This window comes from Oncorhynchus clarkii, chromosome 3 (assembly GCF_045791955.1).
Source record: "Oncorhynchus clarkii lewisi isolate Uvic-CL-2024 chromosome 3, UVic_Ocla_1.0, whole genome shotgun sequence".
In the NCBI taxonomy this organism is placed as follows: domain Eukaryota; kingdom Metazoa; phylum Chordata; class Actinopteri; order Salmoniformes; family Salmonidae; genus Oncorhynchus; species Oncorhynchus clarkii.
In genome coordinates, this window is record NC_092149.1 from 73,780,091 (window position 1) to 73,800,054 (window position 19,964).

At 41.7% G+C, this 19,964-nt stretch overlaps 1 protein-coding gene across 1 annotated transcript in view; it reads right to left on the reverse strand.

Moving 5' to 3' along the window:
- Positions 1–574: 574 nt before the first annotated feature.
- The window catches only part of LOC139406139 (NALCN channel auxiliary factor 1-like), a 228,141-nt gene continuing 208,751 nt past the window's right edge, over positions 575–19,964 (reverse strand). The window contains exons 2-3 of the mRNA XM_071148622.1: positions 2,950–3,121; positions 575–891 (exon numbers count right to left, since the gene is read on the reverse strand). Of these exons, the coding sequence (XP_071004723.1) occupies positions 575–891; positions 2,950–3,121 (489 nt within the window). The remainder of the gene's footprint in view (positions 892–2,949; positions 3,122–19,964) is intronic.

A 19,964-nucleotide genomic window follows, 5' to 3' on the forward strand; every position in this document is an offset into this window, starting at 1 on the left:
AAATTACTACGAACATTTTAGAGTCCTTTCCTACATCTAAAAAATCTTTAGGAATGGGAACCCAAATAAAGGGAGACTTCAGAGTGGACACACACAAGCATGCACACACTCACAACTTTGCTTTTTGATACATGTTACCTATCCTATATCGATGAGACATTTTCCTGTGCAAGAGACCCATAAAGGAACATCATAAAACATAAAGGATGGAAATTCAAAAAGAGGGAGAGTGAATGTTATCCCGTAGTCAGCCAGTGCAACAAAAAGGCAGAACAGGAACACAGTGTAAAAAAAAAGAGCAGAGAGAAACTCAGCAGTGAGGAGGCCTTGTGGCATTGTCCCACATTCCCACCACAGTCATGTTTTTTTTCTCTTTGTTTGTTTGTCTGTTTGTTTTGATTGATTTGTATGTCTCCAAGTAGTCCCAAACCTCAGCAAAGACTCCATTACCCAGAAAGCACGACGGCTGCAGATGTCAAGTCCACAGCACTTAGCATTCCCGACCAAGGCAGAGATGTTTCAAATCCTCATAGCCACGCTGTTGCCATGACAACGTAGGTCCTCAGCCATCCCATCACTCCTCGTTGGTGGGGGAACTCTCCTCCAGAGGGGCGAGGGAGGCAGGAAGACCCAAGCCCACTCCCGTTGCATTGTGGGATGCGGTGAGGGAGGCAACAGTGTGCAGGAGGACAAGGACAAGCAGGCAGAGTTTGAGCCGGCTGTTGCACAGTCTGCACGCAGCCGAGGAACTGAGAGAGGTTCGGTGGTGACAGGATGGGTGAGTTCTTTTGAGGGTCCCCCGAGAACGGTTGTTGTCTGCTTCCATCTGGAAGTCCCACCGGACATCACAGCACTCTGCCTCTACACCCCCAGGGTACTCCTCCAGCAGCCCTGCAGAGGAGGAACACACGTTTACTACGCATTATAAACTTGATGGTTCGAGCCCTGAATGCTGATTGGCTGAAAGCCGTGGTATATCAGAACATATACCATGTGTATGACATTTATTTTTACTGCACTATTTACGTTGGTAACCAGTTTATAATAGCAATAAGGCCCCTCAGGGGTTTGTGATATATGGCCAATATACCACGGCAATGGGCTGTGTCACAGCACTCCGCGTTGTGCATAAGAACGGCCCTTAGCCGTGGTGTATTGGCCATATACCATACCCCCTCGCACCTTATTGCTTAAATATTCAACACTTTTTAGACCATATGCAAACATAGGCTACAGCACCATACACAGTTCTGCTCATCTCAAATCAAGCTTTATTTATACAGCACATATCAGACATGGAATGCAAAAAAACAAATACAAAACAATGAAAATAAAAGCTGAAATATTTACTGCACAACATACATAAGATAAAAATCTCAGCCTTAACCCTTGAAATCCCTACAAATATAATATGTGTGTAAGAAAAATCGTAATCATGCCAAAATCTTGTTTCCAAAATTAGTTACAAGCATTCGATACTCTAAAATCAAGAAGTGTCTTGTAGTAGTCTGGTAGAGGATATAGATTCATTTTGGATTGGACAACGGATTATCTTTTGTACTCTAATGACAACGACTGTTGCTCCCTCCATGTTGGCTGTCTGTGTGTGTCAGTGAGTGGTGTGCATGCTACTGTGAGTGGTGTGCATGCTACTGTGAGTGGTTTGCATGCTACTGTGAGTGGTGTGCATGCTACTGTGAGTGGTGTGCATGCTAATGTGAGTGGTGTGCATGCTAATGTGAGTGGTGTGCATGCTACTGTGAGTGGTGTGGAAGGCAGGAAAATTCATATTTGACAGATAAATCAACAAGGATTATTATAACTGACCTCTTAACTGGCTCAAAACTAAAAAGTCTCATTCTCCATTTGGGCTGCACCAAACAAACTCCTGTGTTACGAATCCCTTTTGGCCCGGCAGTCTAGGGGGGATGGTATCGAGACCCGTAACATAACTCATGCAAAGTGTAATAGTGACAACAGTGATAACGAAATAACCACAGACAACTAATATCTACACTCAGGGTTTATTTGCAAACTCACGAAAAAGGGGCTGAGCTGGACCCAAGGAAATAAACAAATATCCCAAAATACCCCTAAGCTAGACTAGCCTACTTCAATACAGCTAACTAACCACAAATACAGTGGGTGGTCCCCCCAGTTCTAACTAGTGTTTTTAAACAAACTTTACCTACGGGTAGTGTATGCCCATGGGCAACTTGTCTTAGTTCCCCCTTTTCCCACCATCAAACAACAGAACAAAAACAATACTCTCAGGTGGGGACAAAGTGACATGTAGTAGCGAAAACAAAACCAGAGAACTACTGAGAGATTGCCAGAGAGATGGAGCTCCAGAGGAAACAACTGACTGGGTTTTTAAACCAAGGGAAAGGGGATGTGATTGGGTAATGGAAACAGGAGGAGGTGTGTCTTCTGATTAGCGACTGTTTGATGACTGATTGGGGAATGATGATTGCCACAAGTGAGGAGGGGAGAAGCAGAGAAAAGAAATACACACATAGGATACACACAGAATACTTGTATCCGTAACATCTGTCTGGTGGTCTTGTTGTCTTTGGCTTGCTGCTCTGCAATATGACCAGCAGGTGGGGACATACAGTAAACTCACATATTGTCACCCTGCTCATGGACAACTGGTGCTGCATCCAATAGCTTTGTGGTGGAAGCCATCGCTCTACTGTATACATTAAATGAGAAGTCGCTTCTAGACCAGGGTGTCAAACTCATTTTGGAACGCGGGCCGCTTTCCATCTTCAACAAAGTCCGGATGGCTGCACTATCAATTTATTCCTATTGTTTGGGGGTGCATTTTCGTTCCATTAGTTATTTGTAAAATATCAGTCCTGTTCAACATGGAGTAATTTCCATATTCAGATCATTCTGTGTGTCCCTGAGCATATAACCTGTACAGTACAGTATATAAAGTAGTACCTGTGCATATAAAACTGGGACTTCCTCCATAGATGAGATCGTCGTTGTCTGGCAGGATAAAGGGACACCTCTGCTGCACCTCCAGACAGTACTGGCCACACGGGATCCTCTTACTGCAGTGGATCTGGGTGGTCTGGAAGTACTGCGAGCACAGCCAGGGCTTATATACCATCTAGAAGGAGAGGGATGGGAGGGAGAGAGCATATTGATGGGTTAGAAATGGTATTGCCACTGATGATACACACATACACACACACACACAACACTCGCATACGTGACACACGCACCATCCGTGACCTCTACTGCAATTAATTCACTTGAATTGATGGGACTTCCTGGTATCCAGTGCATTCATAAGGATGTGGGTGGAAGGCCATGTATATCCTCCAAACACCGTCTTCGAGGGCATTACTTTTATACAACGGCTTACCAACATATTACAATAATCATTGATATTTTGATGAATTTATTCATAATATTTCATCCTTCCACAAGATATAGTCCTGACACAAATCTTGGGTTGCTACCCAAGTCGGCCGGTCGTTCGTTCTATCGGTTCAGTTGCCAGAGACGTGACCCAGTCGTTCGGTCTTTTTGTTCTGTATCTATGGACGCGACCCAGTCGTTCGTTCTAAATGTTCCATTACCATACTGGCTGGCAACATTCTTATCCCTTGCTTGCTAGCTAGCCAACTATGGCTAACTTACAGTCACATCAAACAATGCAGCCAGAATAACAACAGTAGCGCCCTTTGTATTTGTTAAAGCTGTTTTCTAGTAACATTTCTTTGGACAATGAGCTAATGAGGCGCACATTTGCCTGGCATAGAAAATCTGCTCTCTCGTCAGAACACTGACGTTCAGAGGAGCTAGCCAACAACACATCTAACACAATATTTTCAAACGGAAGCTGGAAGACTGCAAACTAGCTGCACTTCATTTCGTTTGACCTTTTTTTCAATTGCCATTTCCATATTCATAAAAATTACGCCATCTGATTCATGATTTCGACTGGCTGAGAAACACTGCCTGCCTGTCTCGTCCTGACTCCCTTCATTACTATGGGACAGCAGGAGATCGAATTTTAATATTGAAAACATTTTGCAAATGTCAGAGAGACAGACAGGAAGGTTTATACAAATCTCCGCTGTTGAAAACAAAATGTTAGTCTAAAAGAAATGTGAGATAATGTCTAGATGCTTTTTATAGTGGAGATTAAGTTTATAAATTGCCAGGCTGGGTTGATAAGATAGTGGATTGCGCAAATAGTAAAATAGGCATTTTAACGTCATAGATTTAGCTGGTGGTAACTTGTGGAATAGACACCGTCTGGAATGTGGTTTTAACCAATAAGCATTCAGGATCAACATACCCGTTGCATAATTTTCAATGTATTAAGGTAAGCAAGTTGATTATTTAATTAAAAAATATGAAGCCAAAGTCATATGATAAAATATAGGCTGTATAAATTAAGTTGAAATGTTATTAGAATGTGAGCACATTTGTAAGCTACCTAGCTAGCTAGCTAATTTAACTGGCTAAACAAAAAATGATATTTTAATTCACCACTTTACAAGCTAGCCAGCTAATTATTTAAAATAAACATTATTATTTATTAGGGGATATGCCAAGTAGAGTTTCAGTATTTCAGTGTGTAGTCAATTGAGGGGACTAGCCTATGTTTCATGAAGCCATTAAAGACTGTTGCTGACTGAGAGGAGGCATGTGTAAATTATTTCTAATAAATTATGTATAATAAGTCTTGGTGACTCAATAGCACAGTTAATCTTTAATTGCACATTACATGACTTTACAACTCTGCCTATGTTTAGCTAAGTCTGGCAGTAACCCAGAACAATCAGAGGCAGAGTATATCTCTTGTGGCTGTTGCTCACAACAACTGCATGTAAATTGTTATTCTACATCATAATAATTATATGTCTTCATAGCATTTGGTCTTCATTTTGGCGGATTAACTCATGTTTATTTCTGAAGACTAACTAGTGTTTTTACTCCATGTTTCTTCTTCTCCGGAACCAGTCAAGCAGGAGACACTTCTGTTGTTCACTTTAACTAATGAACAAAGTATATTGATTGTAAAGAAGTCAGCCAGAGTTGATGTGGGCCATCATTCAAACAAGGTTTTAGGTTTCATTTATTCGCATGAAAGAAAAGTGAAAGACAAAACCGTAAAGAACTGGTAAAAACTGTGTGCAGGTGAGGTTGGAAGCCCAAAATGAAAACCACACCACAGATATAAGTACAAAAAAACAAAGTTAGTTTGTGTTGTCTTAAGGGTAAAAATGACCCACCACTATGTTGAACAGCAGAGAAACCCCCAAATTTGATGGCTTTTCCTAGAGTGACCCCAACATTAGAAAAAGTGAAACATCGCCTTTGTTCATGCTTGAAATGAAATGCTTACTTATGAGCACCAATGCAGTTTAAAAAAAACGGATAAGAATAAGAAATAAAGTAACAAGTAATGAAAGAGCTGCAGTAAAATAACAATAGCAAGACTATATACAGAGGGGTACCGGTACAGAGTCAATGTGCAGGGTAATATTTTTTTATTTTTATTTTACTTAACCAGGCAAGTCAGTTAAGAACAAATTCTTATTTTCAATGACGGCCTAGGAACAGTGGGTTAACTGCCTGTTCAGGGGCAGAACGACAGATTAGTACCATGTCAGCTCGGGGGTTTGAACTTGCAACCTTCCGGTTCCTAGTCCAACTCTCTAACCACTAGGCTACCCTGCCCCTATGAGGTGATAAAAGTGACTATGCATAGATGATGCATAGATGATAATAACAGAGAGTAGTAGCGGTGTAAAATAAAGGGGAGGGGGCAATGCAAATAGTCTGGTGGCCATTTCATTAGCTGTTCAGGAGTTTTATGGCTTGGGGGTAGAAGCTGTTAAGAAGCTTCTTGGGCCTAGACTTGGCGCTCCGGTACCGCTTGCCATGCGGTAGTAGAGAGAACAGTCTATGACTAGGGTGGCTGGAGTCTTTGACAATTTTTAGGGCCTTCCTCTGACACCGCTTGGTATAAAGGTCCTGGATGGCAGGAAGCTTGGCCCCAGTGATGGACTTGGCCGTTCGCACTACCCTCTGTCGTGCCTTGCGGTCGGAGGCCGAGCAGTTACCATTCCAGCCAGTGATGCAACCAGTCAGGATGCACTCGATTGTGCAGCTGCAGAACCTTTTGGGTTCTGGGGGGGTCATGTGTGAACAGGAAGTACCGGAGGGGACTGAGCACGCACCCTGAAGGGCCCCTGTGTTGAGGATCAGCGTGGTAGATGTGTTGTTACCTACCCTTACCACCTGTCTATCAGGAAGTCCAGGATCCAGTTGCAGAGGGAGGTGTTTAGTCCCAGGGTCCATAGCTAATTTATGTGCTTTGAGGGCACTATGGTGTTGAACGCTGAGCTGTAGTCAATGATTAGAATTCTCACATAGGTGTTCCTTTTGTTTAGGTGGGAAAGGACAGTGTGGAAAATGGTGTTGATGTGAGCCATGACCAGCCTTTCAAAGCACTTCATGGCTACAGGCGTGATCACACAGTCTTCCAGAACAGCTGATGCTCTCATGCATGTTTTAGTGTTATTTGCCTTGAAGCAAACATAGATGTAGTTTAGCTCATCTGGTAGGCACGTGTCACTGGGCGGCTCTTGGCTGTACTTCCCTTTGCAGTCTGCAATGGTTTGCAAGACCTGCCACATCTGACGAGCATCAGAGCCGGTGTAGTACGATTGAATCTTCGTCCTGTTTTAATGCTTTGCCTATTTGATGTTTCGTCGGAGGGCATAGCAGGATTTCTTAAAGCTTCCAGGTTAGAGTCCTGCTCCTTGAAAGCATTCTACATGTTCATCGCACCAGCCATCGAAAAAATCCACCTGGAGATGACAAATTAGGAGGGTTTCTGTAAATATGGAGACAACTGGAAGAGGATGGATGAGATTGACCTGCGTTCCTACATAGGGCCGCTATCTTAGTGGGCGAGGTTACATGTAATCTCTGGGATGCAGAGAGTGTAAGGGCAATTTTCTGTGCCACGATGCCACTGAACGTCTTTCACACTTTCTCAAGAATGCTACGATTTGATAACCGTGAGTCAAGACCTGCAAGACGTCCGAGAGACAAACTGGAGGCCATAAGGGAGGTCTGGGAGAAGTGGGTGGAGCATCTGCCATACCTCTACAACCCTGGGCCTGAAGTAACAGTGTTGAGCAACGAGTTCATTCAGAGGTACAGTTGTATTTTCCACTGTTAATTGTATTATGCATGGCTGTAATATAACTGATTTATGTGATTGTTTTCTGTGAAACTGATACTAATTGCTGATAGTGATCTCTTTTGTCAAAAGGCTGCTGTCCTTTCCGACAGTATATGCCCAGCAAGCCAGCAAAGTAGGGCATCAATATATGGGTGGCCTGTGATGCACAATCCAGATATGCTTGGAAGATGCAAGTCTGCACAGGGAAGTCAAGCAGTGGAGGCCCGGAGAAGATCCAGGGGATGCGGGTTGTGCTTGATGTGACAGATGGACTGAGGGGGCACAATGTCACGTTTGACAATTTCTTCACCTCTTATGAACTCAGCCAGCAGCTCCTGAAGAGGAAGATCACCATGGCTGGCACAGTTAGAAAGAACAAGCCTGAGCTCCCCCCTGCACTCCTCGCAAAAAGGGGGAGACAGGCCTTCTCATCAAAGTTTGCCTTCACCCCCACCACCACTCTAGTTTATTACCTCCCAAAGAGGAACAAGAATGTGGTCCTCCTGAGCACACTGCACAAAACGGCTGAGATCAGTGATTGTGAGGACAGGAAGCCAGTCATCATCCTGAACTACAACCAAAACAAAGGAGACGTGTACAACCTGGACAAGGTGATTGGAATTTACAGCTTTACAGAATTTACACTGGCCCCTGGTCATCTTCCATAACATCATTGATGTGTCCTCATACAATGTCTTTGTGATATGGAACAAGATCAACCCCATGTAGATGCCTGATAAGCAGGACAAGAGGAGGGTGTTGCTGGAGCAGCTAGGAAAGGCACTTGTAACCCCACACATTCAAAGAAGGGAGCGCCTCCCCCACACAGCAGCCTCTGCAGCGCTTGTGAAAGCTGTTCAGAGGGCTGAATCTTGTCCTGATCCACCTGAGGCTGCAGCTGGGGCAGGCAAGAGGAGGAGATGCCAATTCTGTCCCCCAAATAAGGACTGTAAAACAAATACGATGTGCTGCACATGTGAGAAATACATCTGCAAAGTCCATGCACACACACTTGTATTCTGTCCTACATGTGCTAATTAGAGTTGATTGATTTATGTTCTTCACATTTTTGTTTTGTATCTATTCTCTTAATTTTTCTTATTTATTGTTGTTGTTTATACACTTTGTTGGTGGGGGCAATGGTTCAAAAACTGAGAGAAGACTAGTATTTTGTAGTTGAATGCATTTAAAACTACTTCCTGCACATTCCTTCTACTTTCTTAGGCTATACAAGTGCTATCTCTTGCTAAAAAAAAGTTTATCACAGGTTATCACAGTGTCTTGTGTTATGTAGATGGATTTCAGAATAAACCTGAAAGAATCCATTGAAGGGTTGATGTAAACTGCATGGGAGGTATGAGATGCCTACCTGGCCACCAGTGCAGATTTACAATCTATATTTACAATCATTATTAAATTACATTCTTAGCTCAAAATATGACTATTTCATTGTAGTAGCCATAATTCATAAATGGCACCATGCAGGGTTCAACATGGAACCATTTCAGTTCAGTGAAGAACCTCTAGGGTTCTGATCAAAAAACCATATAAAAGGGTTCTATATAGAAGTTTTAGAGGTTCCATATATGAAGAAAGTGAAACTTTTTTTTTTTCCAATAATTTTTTGTACATAATTCACCCTACATACAGTACACAATGAATTCCATTGACCTATTGCCTCTAAGACATATGCTAGCCAGGGGCCTTTATATTCTCCAACACATATTTTCAAGGTCTCCCTGGGCAATATTCCCTGGGTTCCTTGTCTCAACCCCTGCCATCACAGTGTTATGATAAGTCCTCAGTCCCTACATGGTGTAGTGTGGAGCTGTCACCTGTCAGTAAGTGTGTCTCTTAACTCTCCACGTCGCTCTGGGTGGTTCTGGTGAATCAGTTTGAGCTCGTCGGGGGAAGCAGGGAGTGCTAGGCGAGTTAGCGCCCACCGTGGGCTAACTGTCACACCTCAATACACTGAACTCAATCAGATCATGTCGCTCCTCTCCACAGATTAAGTATTTATGCTGTGTTTTGGAGGGGGAATGTGTTCTTGACTTTACTATTCATATTTTTACAACGTTTACGTATACTCCACTATATTCCTAAATACTTTTTACTCCATACATTTTTCCTGACACCCAAATGTACGAGTTACATTTTGAATGAGCTAACATTAATAATATGTATGTCAGTCTCTCCTGGCTCCAAGTGGAGGAGAGATTGATTTCATCACTACTTGTATTTGTGAGAGGTATTGACATGTTAATGCACCGAGCTGTCTGTTTGAACTACTGGCACACAGCTCGGACACCCATGCATACCCCACAAGACATGCCACCAGAGGTCTCTTCACAGTCCCCAAATCCAGAACAGACTATGGGAGGCACACTGTACTACATAGGGCCATGACTACATGGAACTCTATTCCACAGCAAGTAACTAATTCAAGCAGTAAAATGATATTTAAAAAAAAGATACAAATACACTTTAAGGAACAGCGGGACTATGGAAAAACACAAACACCGGCACAGACACACATACTGTACGCATGATAACACACACACTCTACACATGTACACATGGATGTTGTATTGTAAATATGTGATAGTGGAGTAGTGGCCTAAGGGAACACACTAAATGTATTTGGTAAAGTGTTATGACATGTAATGTAATATAATTGTTTTAATTGTATATAACTGCCTTAATGTTGCTGGACCCCAGGAAGAGTAGCTGCTGCCTTGGCAACAGCCAATGGGGATCCTTAATAAATACAAAATACAAATCCAAATGCTCAGCAGGACAGGAAAATCGTCTAATTAACACACTTATCAAAATAACATCTCTGGTCATCCCTACTGCCTCTGATCTGGCGGACTCACTAAACTCACATTGTTCCTTTGTAAATTATGTCTGAGTGTTGGCTAGAAAACATTTTTAAAACATTGCTTTTCTGATTTGCTTAATATAAGGAATGTGAAATGATTTCTACTTTTACTTTTGTTACTTAAGTATATTTAAAACCAAATACTTTTAGACTTTCAGTCAAGTAGTATTTTACTGAGTGACTTTCACTTTTACTTAATTCATTTTCTATTAAGGTATCTTTACCTTTGCTCAAGTATGATAGTTGAGTACTTTTTTCCACCAGTGAGTGTTTGTGTGTGTCTTGTTTAAATGATGTGACTCACAATGTGCTTTTATTAGGTATCGAAGTGTAAATCCTCAGGCGGCATTTGATGGAATGTGAAAATAAGACAAATGGAAATGTTTAGAAACAGTAGGCCAGGCACAAGCACATAGAAGAGGGTGAATCTATTTGTTCAGTCACACACACACACACACAAACCTGATGCGATCGGCAACATGGACAGCGCTGTAACTGCGCTCTAATCATTGAATTCCAGATGGATGGGAGATAAGAGGGATTCGACCAGATACACACATTGCCCTTCTCTCTGTGCTGGGCTGCTGTCAGCGTATGAATGTCACATCAGTAAGTATCATCATGTAATTATGTTAATGTCACATCCTCATCTACACATTATCACTGATAATTCCACGGGTTTTGTGTGTGTGTGTGTGTGTGTGTGTGTGTGTGTGTGTGTGTGTGTGTGTGTGTGTGGGTGTGTGTGTGTGTGTGTGTGTGAGACATTACACATGGACCACTTATTGTAACTGTGTCTGACCACTGGGTGGCGACAGAGTGATGGAGACAAGCTTGGCAAAGGCCTAAGATTTTTCCAACTCAGCAATGTGTATTACACAGACAATTTGTGTGTGTGTGTGTGTGTGTGTGTGTGTGTGTGTGTGTGTGTGTGTGTGTGTGTGATTTCTCCCACTCTGTAGTATGTCTTATTCCAAAGTCAAAGCCGACCGTGTCCCTTCTCTTGGGGCTTAAACGTGGATAAGAGTCAGGCTAGATAATCAATAACATCTCATCCAGGGAGATTATCTATGTCTCCAAAAACCAAATCTCTAACACTCAGTGCAGAAGAAAAGGCAGACATTGGATAAAACCTAAAGCATATCCATAGGCCAGTATTAGCGCTGTTAGCTAGCAATGTGAATTCAGGTTCCCAGTGTTACTGCAGCTGTGAGCAGTGCAGATGCTAGTGGCAGTTATTGTAGTACTTCTGCAGGGCTAGCCTTGCATAGGGCCGCGGTGCAATATAGGGTCCACTCTCTCCTCTGTCCCTCTCTCTCTTGCCCTTTCTCTCCCTCCTGCCCTCTCTTTCTCTCTCCCCCCTCTCTCTCTCCATCTGTCTCTCTCTCCCTCCTGCCCTCTCTTTCTCTCTCCCCCCTCTCTCTCTCCATCTGTCTCTCTCTCCCTCCTGCCCTCTCTTTCTCTCTCCCCCCTCTCTCTCTCCATCTGTCTTTCTCTCCCTCCTGCCCTCTCTTTCTCTCTCCCCCCTCTCTCTCTCCATCTGTCTCTCTCTCCCTCCTGCCCTCTCTTTCTCTCTCCCCCCTCTCTCTCTCCATCTGTCTCTCTCTCCCTCCTGCCCTCTCTTTCTCTCTCCCCCCTCTCTCTCTCCATCTGTCTCTCTCTCCCTCCTGCCCTCTCTTTCTCTCTCCCCCCTCTCTCTCTCCATCTGTCTCTCTCTCCCTCCTGCCCTCTCTTTCTCTCTCCCCCCTCTCTCTCTCCATCTGTCTCTCTCTCCCTCCTGCCCTCACTCTCTCCCCCCCTCTCTCTCTCCATCTGTCTCTCTCTCCCTCCTGCCCTCACTCTCTCTCCCCCACTCTCTGTGTTCCCATCCTTTCTAAATCTGTGCCCTACTTAGTTAGAGAGCCACACAGCTGTTTTCTGAGGGAACTCCAGACAAGAGCCCATCAGTCTATCCACACTCAAATGATAACTGCCTCAGGTGTCCAGAGTCAAAGAGAGAGAGAGAGATATGATATATATATATATATATATATATATATATATATATATATATATATATATATATATACAAATAGACAGAGCGCAGCGAGAGCGGGAGCTAGAGCTAGAGCTAGAGAGAGAGGTGAAAGGACGGATGATTAGTGAAATGTAGAGAACAGTAGAACCATTGTAGGATCCACCTCTTTTTTTCAATTTTCACCTAAAAGGACATACCCAAATCGAACTGCCTGTAGCTCAGGACCTGAAGCAAGGATATACATATTCTTGATACCATTTGAAAGGAAACATGAATATAGGATAATATAAATGTGACATGAATGTAGGATAATATAACACAATAGATCTGGTTAAAGATAATGCAAAGAGAAAAACAAATGTTCTTTTGTATTTTTTTGTACCATCATCTTTGAAATGCAAGAGAAAGGCCATAATGTATTATTCCAGCCCTGGCACAATTTAGATTTTGGCCACTAGATGGCAATGTTTTATACTGAGCCAATGAACCACTGCATTTCTGTTAAAAAAAATGTATCAAGACTGCCCAGATGTGCCTAATTGGTTTATTAATAACTTTTCAAGTTCATAACTGTGCACTCTCCTCAAACAATAGCATGGTATTCTTTCACTGTAATAGCTACTGTAAATTGGACAGGCAGTTATATTAACAAGAATTTAAGCTTTCTGGAAATATCAGATATGTCTATGTCCTGGGAAATGTTCTTGTTACTTACAACCTCATACTAATCGCATTAGCCTGCGTAACCTCAACCGGGGGACCCACCAATCCTGTAGAGGAGGAACGATATACTTTTTTTGCATGGTACTATAGATATCTGGGCAGAAACATCAACATATACTTCAATCAACCACCCTAGCATGCTCAAGGTCAACATTAGTTATTTCTGTCCTCACTATCTTGACTTCTTATTTTTTGGACACACTCGCGGTTTCATCTTTCTCAAACTTTAATTTTCTTTTATTATTTATTTCATTCTCTCTCTCTTCATCTCTCTCTCTTCTCCCCATCGGCTCTCATCCATATCCGTTAGTGTCTTGCCTTGGTCTCCTTGGCAAGCTGCAGTGTTAGGCTAAGCTGTTCTCCTGGATTGCATTATTCCATTACGATTAGCTTAATCAGGTTGTAATTGACGGAAGGCCTTTAGTATTGGTTTTACCAGGCCTCGGTTGGCCCTGCCTTGTCAGAGCTTTGTCTTTCATGTTTTATCTGTACTCCTGCTCACCCTGCTCCCCTGTACATGGGGTAAACTACTGACTGAGGCTGGGCTGGAGGGAGGTCACGAGAACACATCAGATTACTGCAATCTTGCACTCTTCACGCACCCTGTCTCGACGCACCCTACCACCACCACCACTTACTGTAAAACACAGATTGTAAAAACTCAGTAATTTACTGTAAAACACAGTCATTTACTGTAAAACACAGTCACAACCGCTTTTCCTCATCTGCTGATCCTTTCGTTTCAATGATCTACATTACATTAAGTTGTTATAAACCCTTAATTAACTACAGTACAGTATGTTGCAATAACACTCAATTAGCTACATTACAAGACATTAGAATAAACCCTTAATTATATATAGCACAGTACATTGGAAATAACCCTCAATTATCCACAATACATTATGTAAGAATAAACCCTCAATTATCTATAGAACAGTACATTGTAATTAACCCTCAATTATCCACAGTACAGTATGTAAGAATAAATCCTCAATTATCTATAGCACAGTACGTTAAAATAAACACTAAATTATCCACAGTACAGTATGTAATAATAAACCCTCAATTATCTATAGCACAGTATGTAAGAATAAACCCTCAATTATCCACAGTACAGTACGTTAAAATAAACCCTCAATTATCTACTGTACAGTGTGTTAGAATAAACCCTCAATTATCTACAGTACAGTACATTGGAATAAACCCTCAATTATCTATATCACAGTACATTAGAATAAAACCTCAAATGTCTACCGTACAGTACATAGGAATAAACCCTCAATTATCTACATTACAGTACGTTAAAATAAACCCTCACTTATCTACAGTACAGTACGTTAAAATAAACCCTCAACTATCTATAGTATATTGGAATAAACCCTCAATTATCTACAGTATATTGGAATAAACCCTCACTTATCTACAGTACTGCACGTTAAAATAAACCCTCAATTATCTACAGTACAGTACGTTAAAATAAACCCTCAATTATCTACAGTACAGTACGTTAAAATAAACCCTCAATTATCTACAGTACTGCACGTTCAAATAAACCCTCACTTATCTACAGTACTGCACGTTCAAATAAACCCTCAATTATCTACAGTACTGCACGTTAAAATAAACCCTCAATTATCTACAGTACAGTACGTTAAAATAAACCCTCAATTATCTACAGTACTGCACGTTCAAATAAACCCTCAATTATCTACAGTACAGTACGTTGGAATAAACCCTCAATTATCTACAGTATAGTACGTTGGAATAAACCCTCAATTATCTACAGTACTGCACATTGGAATAAACCCTGAATTATCTACAGTACTGCACATTGGAATAAACCCTGAATTATCTATAGGACTGCACATTGGAATAAACCCTCAATTATCTACAGTACTGCACATTGGAATAAACCCTCAATTATCTACAGTACTGCATATTGGAATAAACCCTCAATTATCTACAGTACAGTACATTGGAATAAACCCTCAATTATCTACAGTACAGTACGTTGGAATAAACCCTCAATTATCTACATTACAGTACGTTGGAATAAACCCTCATTTATCTACAGTACAGTACGTTGGAATAAACCCTCATTTATCTACAGTACAGTACGTTGGAATAAACCCTCAATTATCTACAGTACGTTGGAATAAACCCTCATTTATCTACAGTACGTGTACGTTGGAATAAACCCTCAATTATCTACAGTACGTTGGAATAAACCCTCATTTATCTATAGTACTGCACATTGGAATAAACCCTCAATTATCTACATTACGTTGGAATAAACCCTCAATTATCTACAGTACAGTGGAATAAACCCTCAATTATCTACAGCACAGTACGTTGTCATCTACAGTACAGTACGTTGTCATCTACAGTACAGTATGTTGTCATCTACAGTACAGTACATTGTTATCTACAATACTCAAGTAACACATCGAGTACAGAAATAAATTGACTAGAGCGAGGTTTCCTAATCCGTATCTCAGGGACCCTCAAGGTTACACATTTTTGTTGTTGTACTAGCACACCTGACTCAACTAGTCAAGGGCTTGAAAATGATTGACTAGTTGAATAAGGTGTGCTACTGCTGAGTTGTAACAAATAATTTAACCCTAGTGGTCCCAGAGGAACATATTGGGAAATACTGGACCAGAGAAAACAGAATAAAATACAAAACTGTACAATTCCTGAGGTGACCTGAGCAGACTAGCAGTGGAACCAATATGAAATGTAAAGGGTAAAAGGTCAAATGGAGGTTACTCTACTGCAGGAGGCAGCATGTAAGTCAGCACCTCATTTCCCACAGTGCTCTCTGAGCACTAGCAGCAATGCCCCCTGGGAGCTCTAGTACAAGCTATGGGTGAAGGGTCACATAGTAATTTCCAACCTCATGGATGGGTACACACACACCGACACACACACTCCCATACACTCAATGACATATACACACAAACACACACACACAAAAACACGCTGATCTAAGCAAACAAACAACCTATCACAGAGAAGGATACGCTCACTGAAAGAAATCAAGCATGAACGTAAACAACCAGCAAAGAACAACAACATGTCTCTGCAAGCTTGTCCACCAGCTTCAAACAGCTGAAAATACGATATTTTTACTTATTGAAATAATATTTCTTAGTGATTTAGGTTCTCTACACTATACATTTCTGCTTTTGTTACATAACCTGAAATTAGGTGAACAATGTAGAATTATAGCAACCAGGTGATGGCAGAGCAATACCTAACTTTTGGCGGCAGGTAGCCTAGAGGTTAAGAGCATTCGGCCAGTAACCAAAAAGTTGCTGGTTCGAATCCCAGAGGTGAAGTATCTGTTGATGTGCCCAGGAGCAAGGCAATAAACCCCAATTTCTCTTGATAAGAGTGTCTGCTAAATGACTCAAATGTACATGTTGAATGCTTGCCTCAGTTGCTGTTGTTGTTTGGTTGGCTCGTAAGGAGATTACCGTGACGCTGATCAAAGAGAGGGAGGGTGCAACCAACAAGAGACGGACCGGCTGCAACATCAGAATGCAATTTTTTGGGGGAAATATTGTGAAACACTAACATTCCTCTATTACTGCCGATATATTAAGGGCACTTTTAGCAAAAATATTCCATGATGCTCCTTTATCATGATTACCAATTAGTTTAGCTATTTCCATTATAAGTAAAAAAAACATTGCATTGAGTTTGTGGAGGCTAAGCTTACTACAAACACATTGTTGACATGGCATTCCCTGACTACCAAATCAACTGACACTACCACATGCACAAAGCAAGGTTAGTCAAACCAATAATACAGTGTATGTACTGTGTTTAGCAGTGTTTAATGAAACAGCTACTGGAGGAGAAGACTGGCTAGCACACAGCCTGCAGACACACCACAGGAAATGTAGCAGAACTAATCATCTTCAGAAGAAGACCAGTGTATAGGGAATGAATGGGCAGATTAAGTCAAAGCAGTCAGCATAGCCAATGTGAACACAATAGAGGAAAAAATGGCATAGCTAGCTAGGCTACAAGCAGGCAGGCAGGCAGGCATGCAGGCAGACTGTAACACAGACGCCAACACCACTGATTGGAATGGAAGTGAAGCAAAAAGCCCTAAAACACATACTTCCTATGTGGAACATCTTCAATTAACCTATTGCAAATTTAAATGGAAATGACAAAACAGGAGGGCTATTTTCTCAAAACCTGACCTGAGGCTAGAGAGATACATGTATTGTTGCTTCTATTGGATAACAAAACCCTGATGCACACAGGCATGCACGCAAACACACACCCTCACCTCTTTTAATAAGAGCAGCTTGTTTGGCAGTGTAAAGCCATGCTAATGTTATTACCGCACAGCAAGGGCCACATTAAACAGGGTGGAGTTATTAAACACACACACACACACACACACACAGGGTGGCAGGTAGTCTAGTGGTTAAGAGTGCAGGGCCAGGAACCGAAAGTTTCTGGTTTGAATCCTCGAGCAGACTAGGTGCAAATTCTGTCTATGTGCCAATGATCAAGGCACCTAATCCTAATTGCTCTTGTAAATTGTTCTGATTAAGAGCATCTAGTAAATATACATCTGATGCTTTCAGTACCATGTATTTCTGAGTTTTGCTGAACTATATTAATCCAAAGGTTATTTCAGTTGACTGTATCAGATGTGCTCTGAAATGTCAGGCGTGCTCAATAAAGCCAAGACACAGACTCTCACACCTACTCCCCTTCCCTCTCTCCCACCGGTTCAGGCAACCCACATTACGCACACCTGGCAACCATCATTACGCACACCTCCTCCCAATTGTTATGCACACCTGGACTTCATCATTACCATGATTACTTCCCCTTCATTTAGCTACCGAGTGGGACAGCGGTCTAAGGCACTGTATCTCAGTGCAAGAAGCATCACTACAGTCCCTGGTTCGAATCCAGGCTGTATCACATCTGGCCGTGATTGGGAGTCCCACAGGACGGTGCACGTCGTCCGGGTTTGGCAGGGGTAGGCTGCCATTGTAAATAAGAATTTGTTCTTCACTGACTTACCTAGTTAAATAAAAACACACATGTAAAAGCTCTTAGTAGTTTCAGGCAATATTGGTTTTGTTCCCGGTCAGTACAATACTATTAAACTCAACTTCTGCACCTGCTTCCTGACACCTAGTGTATACGTTACAGACTGAACATGACCCTGCTATATACTCTAATACAAAGTGTATGGGTGCAATAGAGACGTTCAGCCATCTAACTGTCTGTCTCCGTGCCTGTACTGGCTCACTGTGCCACAGAGATCAATAGACGTGGGCCTTTACACTGACAAGATCAGATAAAACCACAGTGAGATCCAGTCACAAGGAGAAAGGGAGGGAGAGAGAGGGAAAGACACAGAGAGAGAAGGGGTGAGGAGGGGTGAGGGAAATGAGACTAGAAGGGAGTGAACAGAAAAGAAGATACAGGAAGCGACAGTAGGAAGACTGTACTCAACATATACTGTAACTGAACACACTCACACTATAATCTACATATGACAGAAAACACACACACACACTGTAAACATACACACACTGTAGTCTACATTTAACTGAACACACACACTGTAAACACACACACACTGTAGTCTACATATAACTGAACACACACACTGTAAACACACACACACTGTAGTCTATATATAACTGAACACACACACACTGTAAACACACACACACTGTAGTCTACATATAACTGAACACACACACTGTAAACTACATATAACTGAACACACACACTGTAGTCTATTTTTAACTGAACACACACACTGTAAACACATACACCCATTTCCATAGACTTACACAGTTATTTTGACAACTTCGTCCTCCAACCTATCAGAGCTCTTGCAGCATGAAACTCATTTGCACTCCCTGTATATAGATTTTTATTTTTTCTACTGTATTATTGACTGTATGTTTGTTTATTCCATGTGTAACTCTGTGTTGTTGTATGTGTCGAACTGCTGTGCTTTATCTTGGCCAGGTCGCAGTTGTAAATGAGAACTGGTTCTCAACTAGCCTACCTGGTTAAATAAAGGTGAAATAAAATCTAATAAAATGAACTGACATGCTGTCCACCCAATGAAAGGATCAGAGAATGAATCTAACCCTGAAAACATAAGCTACAGCTAGCTAGCACTGCAGTGCATAAAATGTGTTTAGTTGACTCAAAGAGACAATAGTTTAATGGTTTTGAACAAATTAAATTCTTCACTTACACTTTCACTTAGTTAGCTAGCGATTGCAGCTAGTAGGTTTAACCTACTTAAACACCGGGCTCAAACAGAGAGGAATGCTATGTTAGCTAGCTGGCTATGGCTATCCAACAATGGAACTCTTCCAAGTCAAGGTAAGCTTTTGGTTTAATTCACTTATTGACACCGAGGCCCGCTGGTGTAACAGCTAAACTGCTTGCTGTACTGCATGATTGTAACAGGTTAGTTCTAGTAACTACGTTAGCTAATATGGTAACAATGATGTAGGCTGTGTGTAGCGGTTAGCGGTTATGATATAACAGTTTGGCTTAGAACATATATTTTGCTTGGTCACAGACAGCTGATGTGTGGTGCACTGAAGTCCACAAGCGAAGGGAAAAGGTGAGAGGAGCAGAGCGCGTAGATGTGAGAAGGAATTATACAACGATCAGAGGGATCATGCTGTTTTTATATGGCTGCTACGAAAGTGAATTGTAGTTGCGTGTGATCAGGGGTGTATTCATTCCTCCGATTCTGTTGAAATAAAATTCTTAAATGGAAGCAAATGGAACGAAACAGGGATAAACAAACCTGAATTTGTCCTATAGAAACTCTTTGCAGCTGTTGGACTAATGATTACACCCTAAATCAGGTAGATGCAGTCAAGAATGTGCAAGGTGATATTGAATTTGTCAATGTCTGTTACATTGATTACTCAAATTTCTCTCCAACTGTGCACCTACGTTGTAAACTTTCCTTCATAGGCTAAGTTGTAGCAACGTCATGATGGTGGCCACACAGTATAAGAGACAGAGTGAATTTTCATAGAGAACAAAGCAATTTCTTCCACCTCAAAGAACTTGAGGTTCAAACAAAT